General features: G+C 39.2%; 1 protein-coding gene across 1 annotated transcript; it reads left to right on the top strand.

Annotated features, from left to right (window-relative positions):
* Window positions 1-2,687: 2,687 nt before the first annotated feature.
* LOC131237749 (bidirectional sugar transporter SWEET6b-like) lies at window positions 2,688-9,703 on the top strand. Its single transcript, XM_058235701.1, has 6 exons — window positions 2,688-2,849; window positions 3,896-3,932; window positions 4,916-5,132; window positions 5,642-5,803; window positions 6,027-6,146; window positions 9,463-9,703. The coding sequence occupies exons 1-6, from the start codon at window positions 2,807-2,809 to the stop codon at window positions 9,652-9,654; spliced, it is 771 nt and encodes a 256-aa protein (XP_058091684.1). The 5' UTR covers window positions 2,688-2,806; the 3' UTR covers window positions 9,655-9,703.
* Window positions 9,704-12,734: the final 3,031 nt, after the last annotated feature.

Raw genomic sequence — 12,734 nt, 5'->3', positions numbered from 1 at the left:
CAAGCATGTAGAGACCTTCCCGTCCACATGCAATCACAGCCTTATATCAGGCAGTTTCATATCAGGTGGACCACATTGGACAAAAGGAATGAATGGCTGTAGAAATAATTATTTTTACGGTGAATTTGCTTCATAGTCCTCTTGATAAACCAACAGCATTATTTTTATTCAGAAAGATTTAATCGTTGTAACTACCATGCAAAAATCTCGTATTTTGGCGAGGAAGCGGATTGGCTGGTGTACCACACACCAGCTATATAGCTAGTGTATTGATGTCAGCAAGTTTTTTGGGCCCCATCATGAGGTATGTATTATATCTAAACCGCCCATCCATTTTTAGAGCTCTTTTTAAGGCTTGAGAGAAAAAATAAGACAGATACAACGATCAATGGACCACACTGCAAAAAGAAGTAGATGATTGAACGTCTGCCATTGAAAACCTTTTGGAGTTTACAGAAGTTTTTGATCAATATGAAATTTGTTTTTCCTCTTCATCCATGTCTCAGTGACTTTATTAATAGATTGGATGGAAAATAAATGTCATAGTGGACCCTAAGAAAATTTTAATGGTGAAAATTATTATCCCCGCTGCTATTTGTAGTGTGGTTTAGCCGATCTTTGGATATGATTTATTTTTCGTATAATACTCTAAAATAACCTTGAAAAATGGATATAGAACACAAACGTCACCGTGGCCCACATGGTTTTTCCAAGACAGACGTTGGACGCAGTTTGCGTCCTACCCTCCCTGGCCGGGATGGTAATCGGAGCAGGGCTATGTTGGGCTCACAGCAATGCAAGTGTGCAATGCAAGTGTTTTATCTATGTTGTTCATCGTTTTTATCAGATCAAAATATGATGCAGGTATAGGTCTTAATGGACCACAAAGTGGGGATTGAACTTCTACCATTAAAAACTTCTTAGGAGCTGGAGAAGTTTTGGATCAAGCTGATATTTGTTTTTTCACTTCATCCACGTCTACATGACCCTATGAATAGGTTGGATGGTTAAAAAACATCACAGTGGCCATTAGAAAGGTTTCAACCGTGGGTGTCATTATCATGCTTCCTTTGGTGTGGTCCACTGAAGCTGTGGACCTGATTCATTTTTATGTTCAAATTTAAATGATCCGAGAAAAACAATGAACGGCTTGGATAAAACACTTACATCACAGTGGATCCCATAGAACCCTTACGGATTACCGTCCGGGCAGGGGTAGACGCAATCCGCGTCCTGGTACGGAGGAAAGCGGATTGTACGGTGACCCCACCACCAGGGATATCCCTAGTCGCACGGCGTGGACCAAGCACATTGGGTACCGTTGTGATGTATGTGTTTTTAGCCCCACCGTTCATACGTTTTTCCATCTTATTTTAATGGATAAATCTAAAAATGAGGCAGATCAAGAGCACAGGTGGACCACATCTTAGGAAATAGTGGGGATTGAACACCTCCAGCTGAAAACTTCTCGAGGCCACGTAAGTTTTGGATCAAGCTGATATTTGTGTTTTGCTTATGAACTGGTTTGATTTTTTTTTTTTTTAAAAAACATCAAGGTGGGCCTTAGGAAGGTTTCAACGGTAGGCCTTAGAAGGTTTCAATGGTGGCTGTCACTGTCCTTATTTTATACGGTCTGGTTCCCTTTTAGCTTTGTATCGGCCTACAATGAACTGAAAAAACGTATAGCCGAAGTGGATATATCCCTGGTGGCAGTATCGGCACTCAATACCCTACCAGGGGACCCGGATTTCCTGAGCCTCTCTCACGAGAAGTTCCTGCGCTGGGATCCTATGTGGGGCCTACTGTGATCTTTGTGAGAAATCCACCCCGTCCATAAGTTTTTTGATCTCTTTTTAAGTAATTAGGCTGAAAATGAACTGCATCAAATGCTCAGGTGGGCCTGAAACGTGAGGATTGAACGCGTACAGTTGAAATATTCGTGGGGGCCACAGAAGTTTTGAATCAGTCTATTATTTCTGTTTTCAGTTCATCCCACTAGGAATGACTTCATTAACGGTATGGATGGCATTTTAACATCACTGTCGACCCCAGGGATGTTTCAACGGTAGGAATTTCCCTACCCACCTTTTCTTTTAGTGCGGCCCACTAGAGTCTTGGATCCTTCTCACTTTTGATCTCAAGTCCTAAAATGGGCTCATAAAACGGATGGACAGGGTAGATTTCTCACAAACATCACGGTGGGCCCCACCTAGGTTCCCAGCGCAGGAAATCCCCGTCCTCTCCCAGTTGTACAAGGTTTGATTGCGTACTGATTATCTCAGCTGGCTGAGTAAACTCTATGAGGCCGACCATATGTATGTATCTTATCCATGCCGTTCATCCATTTTTCCAGCTCATTTTAGAACACAAACCCAAAATTGAACCATATCAAGAGCTCAAGTGGACCACACCTCCCTGCCTTCAATAAGTTTTAGGGCAGTAGGCGTTCAATTCCCACTGTTTCCAGTGGTATGGTCCACTTAAGATCTTTAGACATACTTCGATTTTGGGCCCTAATAAAATGAGCTGGAAAAACGGATGAACGGCATGGATAAGGCACATACGTCACACAAGGAGGGCCACACGGTTTACTCAGCCAGCTGTAGCGTACTAAGTTACTTAACACGTCCATTCTCTTCTTAATATCTCCAAACGTAATAAAAACCCTCAATAATCATTAATAAGATTGAATTAGATAATTTAGATTAAAATACTTCATAACTCCTTCCTAAACCTATATCTCACTGCAACTGACAATCTTCATCTTCTTGTTTGAGTTCTCTTTTGATCTTTGAAGCCATCGAAGATGGTTACTGCAAACACTGCTCGGAATGTCGTCGGCATCGTCGGTAACAAAAGATTATTCTAATGGCTTTTTTTTTTTTTTTTTTTTTTTTTTTGAATTGAAAGATCTATCTTCCCTCTCTCTTTCTGGTTTTCTTTCATTGTTCTTTTCTCTTTTCTTGCTGAATTGTCTTTGAAATGAGAGATCTCTCTCTTTGTTTTCTTTCATTGTTCTTTTCTCTTTTCTTGCTGAATTGCCTTTGAAATGATAGATCTCTCTCTCGGTTTTCTTTCGTTTTGATTCTTTGAGGCTTATGCTTCTTTATCGATGGGCCCCAAGATGGATGGACCATATTCTTGATTTTTGCATGTTGAGTATGTTCGGTTGATTTTTGTCTATTTCTTTCTCAACCGTTTATTGGTAGTATGATGATTGAAGGGTTTGGATTTTCCCTGGATTTTTGAGTTGAGATCATTGGATTAACAGTCTGGATTACTGGACCATGTACTCGAATTTTTTGAGGACCATTGTAGGATTTTATAATTACATTCCTTGTCCGTTGTTCTTTTTATATTCTCTTTTTAGGAATTTTAAAAATATAATTTATTCTGCCCCCGATTATTATTATTTTCTTTTTGAGGGTCCACAAGTTTGGCTTTTTGGGTTTGCCATGAATATTCCGTACAAGTGGGCCCGTCTCTTGAGTGATTCTGATGGTTGATACAGTTGGCCCTACCATGTATTGTTGCTATTGCAAAGGATTCCTCATCAAACAATTCCAGCCAGCAAAATAGACTCATGTTCGATGAAGATGATCTTTTATCCATCTTCCCATCCATGGTGGACCACACCACTACACAGCCACCTGATTGTAGTGGATCAGGACCGTTTATCTGGTCGATCTTAGCCAGACTTCTCATCTCTGTATCACTTGTATCTAACTGCAGCCCCAACCTCCGTAGAACTAAATCCAAACCATTCATATTACCAATCATTTGTTTGGACGGTTACACTAGTCCAAAACAGACTTTTTCAAACGGTTATGATTTCACGTCAGAGAGAATTTCGCTTTCTTTACTCTGCTGTTGATTTTTTTATTCGTTTTTACAGGGAATGTCATATCCTTCGGTTTGTTTATCTCACCATTGTAAGTTTCTCCTGTCTGATTTTTTCTATTGATACTTCTCACCTCAAATGCTGCCAAAATAACGATCATACCCCATCCATATGTCAACATCCGATCCGTGCAAACCGTTGGTCTCAACGGTTTTGCACGGCTTGGAGATCCGACTTATCCACACAAGTCTCTTTTGTTAACAACCCACCTTTATTTCTTCCACAACTACCTCTTGATGGTTGGCACATTATCTACGTGCATTCCAATTTACTTGCAAATGGTACTATGAGGTCAAGCTGCGTGGGCCCCACCGTGATGTGTGTCAAACATCTACCCCATCAGTAAGATGCATCATTTTATGGTAGGGTATGGGCTTAAAAATAAATTCAATCCATGATTTGGGTGGGCCACACCACATACAATAGTTGAGAGGGGTCACACTCACATTAAAATATTCATAATCATTTATTGAGCCCATTGAGATGTGGTTCACAAATCAAGCCCATCCATTGTGTGTGTCCCACTTGGATGAGCTATCAGACCAAGTTTCAGCCGCATCCAAAACTTAGATGGGTCCCACCAGGTGCTTTTATTTGTTTAAGGCATGTCTTCACATGGGTATACCCCACCTGAGTACCGTATACGGCTGATTTTTGGGATATCCAATAACCTAAAGGGACCCATCAAATGCTCAGTGTTGATGTTCGACATACATCACTGTGGGGCCCACACAGCTCGATCTCATCGGAAATTCCCATGAGGTCGACCACATAGAATCATGAGGTCGAGCTGTATGGGCCCCATAGTGATGTATGTCGAACATCAACACCGTGCATTCGATGCCTGTTTCATGCCCCTATATCCAACCCGAATCAGGCTGCATGATCGGATGGTCTAAACCATACAATCAAAGAGATTATTAGTCCTCAGGCCAGTCAATGTGTGGACCACCAGATGGACAGTCCAGATCAAAGGATATGTAGCTAACGGTTGGGATGATATGGTGGTTGCAGGCCGACTTTCTATAAGATATGGAAGAACAAAGCGACTGAGGATTTCTCACCGTTACCATACATCGCAACTGCTCAAAACTGCATGCTGTGGGTTTTCTACGGCCTTCCTTTCGTGAAGCCCAACAGCATACTCGTGGTCACCATCAACGGCGTTGGGCTATTCCTCGAGATCATCTATCTCGCAGTTTACTTCATATACACCACCAGAAGGCAAAGAGTACGTACTTTTACCATAACACGTATGAGATCTGAACCATTCATTATGTGGGTCCCACCTATAGTCGTTTTTAGACGGATGATGGAACATGTTTGATTATTAGACTTTGTGGGCTAGCCCAAACCATTTAACAGAGCAGGTTCAGGTCCGGTCCTATTATACTCGTACCAGTTTGGTCTTGTTCTGATTTCACGGGTCTGGGTCTCATTTTTCGGACAGATCCGATCTGCTACGAGAATGGGTACCCGTCTATTTCACGTAGTCAAATAAAGCCATTTACATGGTAGGGCCCATGGGTATCTCGCAGGACCCAAATTGAAGTCTGTTTTCCTCTTATTCAATAACAAGCTTCATAGAAACCCCATCAAAATGTGGGCTAGGCCTGAGCTTAGAGCCCAGCTATTTGTATGGTGAAAATTTGGAAATCTCATCATAGACCCACCTAAACAATCGTATCTAAACTATTAAAATAAAAATAAAATGACTTATTATTTATTCAATATTTACAGTTGTATGTGCTCAAGTTCATGGCTGCCGAGCTGGTGTTAATGGTCATCGTTGTTACGGTCACGCTCACCTGCGCGCACACTCACACGAAGCGGACTCTGATTGTTGGCATCTTGGCTTGTATCTTCAATGCCTGCATGTACGCTTCGCCGCTTTCTGTAATGGTAAGTAGCTATACATGTATACATGGACAAAGGGAAAGTAATGGCCTAGATCAACCCAGGTCTTTTCCAGGTTGAAATTTAGGCCCACGACATTATAGTAGTAAGTGGTATGGGCCTTGATGAACTGGGCTTGGGCCTTGCTTTTTGGCTCATTTATAATTAACCATTCATCAATTAGAAACCTATGATTAATGGTTGATTGTGTTTTTTTGGGTTGTTGCAGAGTATGGTTATACGGACTCGGAGTGTGAAATACATGCCATTCTTTCTCTCGTTGGCCGGCTTCCTCAACGGTCTTTGTTGGATGGCTTATGCTCTCATAAAATTGGACCTCTTCATCGCGGTAAATATTTATATGTTTACAATAAAGGGAAAATGATCCATATCGGTGGGAGCCATTGGAGTGGGGCCCACTTGGTCTTGTTGTCTCGATAATAGCAAGTGGGTCCCACTTCACATCATTGGTAGTAGAATCTCCCTGGGTGTTGTCCTACATTGGGCAAGCAATTCCATTGATTGGCAATCCATGCAGGTGATAACCACCTTTTTGCGTTCCATCCGGATCACGAGGCTCGATGCGGCCGCAGTGGCTCCTCATTGGTGTCCCTTGATCTATTTTAGGTTCATCACCTAAGGATTGTTACCCAAACAAAAAATTTGGCAAAATTATGACATCAATTCCATTAACAATATGATAGGCTCATGGTCTTGACTAATTGCTCAATGGTTACTACGAGGAGGCTTGTTACCCAATTCTGTACTACTATGACGGGCTCGTCACTCTATTTTTTACTAATATGATAGGTATGTCACCCCGATATAAGTCGATAGCTCAGAAATGGTGTCCCATACTATCATGCTTGGCTCATAAGTCTTTATACAATTGTAACGCATCAACGGTTATGAATGTACTTAATTAAATGGTAATAGTAGTATCCTATGTTCATTTGAATGCTATACAACTACCAAACATAAGAATGATTGAGCCATGCATTGGACTGATCCGATGGACAATGGGGGACCCAAGACAAAACCGACATTGGGTGTGAAGCATCTCGTAGCTCTAATTACTGTCGATTGTCCGTATTCAACCTTGGTCTACTGTATAAGTCCATGATCGCCAACTCAAAGTGGACTATCTTCTTACTTAATATTTTGCAAGGCTTGATCCACACGATTACAAATAATATTATTAAATACATAAACATAATCATGTAGCAACTTAATACCAAAATAGGGTGCATCAAACAACATATATATGAATCAGTACAATTAAATGTATATCAATACAATCCAACTTATATCAACATTATTTATCAATTTACATATAAGAATTCTAATAATAGGAATTTCATCTTATTTAAGCATTTCATCAAACATGTATCTTACAAACTTCAAATAACACTAGGAATGCAATAATAAGTAATTTAAATACAAATAAGATATAAAATCGTAATAATAATAATAATTATCTAACACTATCAATTATTGATAAAAAGAAATATAGAAGAATGGTTTGCACCAACCTACTCGCACTTTTAGAGTTATGATTTTAGGGAAGATCATCGAAACCTAATGAACACACAAGTTATTGTAAGGTTCTTAAAGTTTAGCTTAAGAATACCTAAATTGGGAAGTAGTATCCATTTTTTGTCTTCGATTATCGACGAAAGAGATCTAACGAAGGATCCAGGAGTGACTACGGTTGCGATAGAAGGAATGAAAGGATGAAGGTGCACGACTCTTACATTTTTTATCTCTCTTACTCTATTCTTCTCCTTCTCTTTCTCTCTTTCTTTCTATTCTTAGTGCACAAATTCGTATGGGGAGAGAGGGTGTGAAATAGTGGACTATTTATAGTGTCAAAAGGGTGCAAATGGCCTGAAGAACTATGTATTTACTATTATAATTCTATAGGTGGTTGTTTCTAACTTTTAAGGTCCACTAAGGGATATATGGGTCGGTTTACACTGTAAGATAACTATTTGTAGTGGTGATCTACGCATGGATATGATTGGCATGCCATTTGGATGCATTGATTGACGAATATGATTTAAAGTCAGTTCAATAATTACTGATCATCAATTAGGGTCTCAGCTATAGGAATATGAGTAAGGTATTAATTTATATTGGTGTCGTAAATTTAATCGCGATCTAATGGTTCAAATGTCACAACTTTGCTAAGAGTGAAGGAAAACTTTTAACTTAAGTTCATTATATTTTTTGAGGCATTTCTGCTCGCCTTGTAAGCCCAAGTTGAATGATTGTAGATGTGATCTCAACTCAATGTTTATAATGGACATCAAGCCTATTAAGACAAACGTCTTTTTATGATTTCGTGTTTAGAGGCCCACTAATGAGTGGTTTAGAGCTTATTTAGTTAATTTGGATATTTTTATAATAAAATAATTAATGAAATTTATTGTGCGCGATTAGCTAGTCTTGGATTACCTAAGTTTGCCATTTGCATTAAGCGAAAATGGTGATTCGGTCTTAATTGCTTTAAATCATTGATTTAAAGGTCATAATATACTTTGGTCAATTTGATTTATTTGCAAGGGATGATTCAACTTTAATTTATAAATTATAATCTTAGTTTTAAAAAAACATTCATTAAATTGCGATTATCTTAATTAATCGGTGGTGGGTTGATTAGATCTGATCCCTAAATGAATAGATTACAAGGGTAGACTCGTGGTTTAAGTGATTAGTCGAATTCGATAACTTCATAAGAATATTTAATTGAATTTTTATGGTTCAATTTATCTTTAAAGACATCGTTTGAAGTTTTGTCAAAGTTTAACACTTAGATACAAGTTTTCATGCCTCAGTTTTTAGGATTCTCGAATATGGACTATTCATCCTCATAATCATCAATTCCTGCTAAACCCAAGCAGAGTGAGTTACATGAGATCTGAATGGATTTGTGTGGTGTATTTGGAAATATATGGGGATATAGGAAGAGGATCCTATGATAGTACAACTAGAGCACATTAAGCAACGCAATGATATCTATTAAGCGGTCGATTAAAGAATGATCATGTAGAAGCAGTTACAGGACATGATAGAAGTAGAATCAAAGAAGGCCATGTAGTATTAAATAATTATATCAACCGTCAGAATGTGGGAATGATCTAAATGGCTGGGGTAAGGATATAAATAGCAGAGAAATTTAACAGAAAAATTTTGTCTCATACCAACTCAATCAAAATTAATATATCTTTCACTCATATGATGAATTCAGTTCTCCAGTATATCAATCCGCTTGCCATAAGAATTCTTTTCTTGTTTTTTTTTTTATTTGTATTGAAAAGTTTTTTCATACGGTAAAGGTATAACCCAACGAACCCTACCGTCAGAATATCGACTGATCATATTTACATGCTAAACGAGTGGTTGAATAGGTGGCTGATCTCATTTGATATCGGTCATATACTATGTATTTGCCTATCTCGACACTTGGAGTCATAGTTATTTGGTTCGAATTGAGCCACAAATTCAATCCTAGCATGCCCACACCTGCCACATAACAAAATTGAAAAAATAATGAGCAATGTGCATATTTATCCATATTTATTTAAGATTTCAACAGTAACATAACCAAGTATGCCATGAGAACTGAAATTCTAAAAACCAATTCACCTTCTTATTCCTTACAGGTTCCAAATGGGCTGGGTGCATTGTTTGGTGCGGTCCAGTTGATTTTGTATGGTTGCTATTATAGCTCAACGGTGTGGGATGAGGATGATCAGAAGCCCAAGTCAGAGGTGCAGCTTCAAGCACCAGCGTCTACAGTTGCCCCCGGCGGTGGATCATCTGAGTTTCATTCTATTGCCATGTCATCCAGATGATCATGATTGGACCGTCCATCATCAGTGCACCACTTTCATCACTTCGGATTGCATTTGTTACTTTTAGTAGTTTGTTTTTTTACATCCGTTGATTTAGTGGACCTCTCTTTATAAGAAGTATGATGTGTGGATGATGTTGAAAATTTTCAATAATACCACCATAGACAAAAGGGTTAGATAGTCCCTCATTGGGCCCCACATAGAAATGATCACGACATCTTAAGTTGTATTATTTACAATAGTCTTCACTCACTGTAGGTGGGCCCCATTTGGCTCCATAGAAAAATTCAACTGAAAACGTTTTTCATTAGTTGTAGTTGCAACACAAATATATTTCAAAATATTTCTATCAGGTGTGGGCCACACCCTTGAATTGATCAATGGATAACCGACATCTAATAAACACACTGATGGTATTCCTCACCGAAAACGGATTGGCTACTCCCCCTTGCCACCAGCTAATGGCTGGTGGTTGGTGTTCTGTGGGCCCACCATGATGTATGTGTTTCATCCACGCCGTTCATACATTTTTCTAGATCATTTTATGGTATGAGACAAAAAAAGAGGTAAATCCAAATCTCAAGTGGACCACATTACAAGAAACAGTGTTGAATGAATATAGACCATTCAAAACATTTTGGGGGCCATAAAAGTTTTGGATCAAGCTGATATTTGTTTTTTCTCTTCATCTGGGTCTGTATGATCTAATCAACAGATTGGATGTCAAATAAACAGTACAGTGGGGCTTAGGAGGATTTTAATGGTGGATATCCAATCACTATTGTTTCCCTGTGATGTGGTCCACCTGAGATTTATATCTCTCTAAATTTTGGGATCAAGCCTAAAATGATCTGTAAAAATGGATGAAACACATACATTATGGTGGGGCCCATAGAGCACCGATCACCAGGCCGGTGGCTGGTGGCAGGGGAGTAGCCAATCCGTTTCCTTCCTCACCGTCCAATAGGTGGCCCTCACGCAGCCAGAGTATCAGATAACTACCCAAAATTAATTACTAATCAAATCTCCAATCAATTTGTGTAGTTGTTGGCCACCAACAATTTGGACGGTCTTGATTGGCTATGGATGTGCAGTACACGTTGATTTACCATTGATGCATCGGATGTCACGATCTAGTGAACTGGGGCAAACACGTTATAAACCACCTCACTTTCAGAGCGTTTTATTCATGGCCTGTGATTGTACGAGGAAAACTTCAATATATACTCTGGCGGGTGGGAGTCTGATGGACGATATGCAAGGGAGAGGATTGGCTGGTGTACCCCACACCAGCCATATAGCTGGGGTGGGTACATGTCATTACATGGGCCCCAAAATGATGTATTTATTATATCCACACCGTTCATCCATTTTTCAAGATCATTTTAGTTTACGAGCTAAAAAGTGAATCATATACAAATATCAACTGGATCACACCACAAATGGGATAATGATTTTCACTGTTAAAACATTCGTGGGGCTCACCATAACGTTTATTTTCCATCCAATCTGTTCACAAGGTCAAAAAAAACCTTTATGCAGAGGAAAAACAAATATCATATTGATCCAAAACTTCTGTGACACCCAAAAGGGTTTCAATGGTAGAAGTTCAATCCCCTACTGCATTTTGCAGTGTGGTCCACTTGATCTTTATATCTATCTTGTTTTTCATCTCAACCCTTAAGATGAGCTTTCCAAATGGATGGATGGTTTGGATATAACATATACCTTATGATGGGACCCACAGAACTTGCTGACTTCAAAGCTAGATCGCTGATGTGTGGTACAGCAGCCAATCCGCTTCCCATATGCAAGCACTTAAGAATTTCATGTGGACCCCAAATGATTCAAATTAATGTTTCCAGATTTTGGGTCCCAGCTAGATGTATCATGAACCAAAAATTAAGTTTATTTGATAATCTAAATATAGTGTTGGTGGACACTATTGTATGTTTGAGAATGAAAAACATTCAACGGCCCTATTTTAATAAACATGTGTCCATGAATTAGATGACATGTGTCCATGAATTAGATGTCAGTATTGCTCAAATCAATTTTATTTTTGGTACGTGACTTGGTCATTTCCACAATTTGGCTGGTTTAATTTGAGTTAATAGTGTTGCCATTACCATCCACTCTCACAACTTATGAGCACCTGTATATCAAACTCCCTGCTCTGCCAGAGTATCAAACTTCTTTCCCTTCACTGATGTCTGCGTGACATTATATACGTATTGGCTGACAAATAAATATCACTTTGGGCCTTAAGGGATACGGATTGGGCCTCATCACGATGTATGTGTTTCATCTAAGCTGTCCATATATTTTTCTAGATCATTTTATGATATTAGACTAAAAATGAGGTATATCCCAATCTCATTATAGGAAACAGTGTTGAATGAACTTCAACCCTAGTAAAAACTTTTTGGGGCCCTAAAAGTTTTGAATCAAGCTAATTGTTATTTTTTCCATTCGTCTGTGTTTGTATGACCCAATCAATATATTGGGTGTCAAATAAACAGTATAGTGGGCGTTAGGAGGATTTTAATGGTTGATATCCAATCACTATTGTTTTCTGGTGGTGTGGTCCACATGAGATTTATATCCTTATCATTTTTGGGATCAAGCCCTAAAATGAGCTTTAAAAATGGATGAAACACAAACATCATGGTGGGGCCCACAGAGCAGAGACCACCAGCCCCCGGGCTGGTGGCAGGGGGAGTAGCCAATCCGTTTCCGGCCCTTGGAAGGTTCGAACGGTGGATGTCATCATTACCACACTGTGGTCGCATGAACTTTGGATGTCATCCTTACAAGTTAAGTGCTTACTTTCTTGCGTGTGACCCACTAAGTTATTGGATCCAGTTGAATTTTGGGCCACACACTAATATAATCTGGCTAATCAGGTGGATGGGGTCGATTTGTCACAAAAATAGAGATTGGTCAAGAGTATTTCAACAGTGGGCATTCAACTTCCACAATTTCCTTCTGTGTGGTCCACTTGAAATTTTGATCTGCCTCATTTTTGGGCTCATTCATTAAAAAGATCTCTCCAAAGTGATGGACGGGTTAGATTTCTC

The sequence above is a fragment of the Magnolia sinica genome, chromosome 2, assembly GCF_029962835.1.
Source record: "Magnolia sinica isolate HGM2019 chromosome 2, MsV1, whole genome shotgun sequence".
Taxonomy (NCBI): domain Eukaryota; kingdom Viridiplantae; phylum Streptophyta; class Magnoliopsida; order Magnoliales; family Magnoliaceae; genus Magnolia; species Magnolia sinica.
This window is presented reverse-complemented; position numbering and strand designations above follow the sequence as displayed.

Excerpts from the sequence above, each read along its gene's own strand:
- LOC131237749 (XM_058235701.1), top strand. The coding sequence starts at position 2,807 with ATGGTTACTGCAAACACTGCTCGGAATGTCGTCGGCATCGTCG. Across the intron at positions 2,850-3,895 it reads GAATGTCGTCGGCATCGTCG|GGAATGTCATATCCTTCGGT; the intron begins GTAACAAAAGAT and ends TCGTTTTTACAG. Across the intron at positions 5,133-5,641 it reads ACACCACCAGAAGGCAAAGA|TTGTATGTGCTCAAGTTCAT; the intron begins GTACGTACTTTT and ends CAATATTTACAG.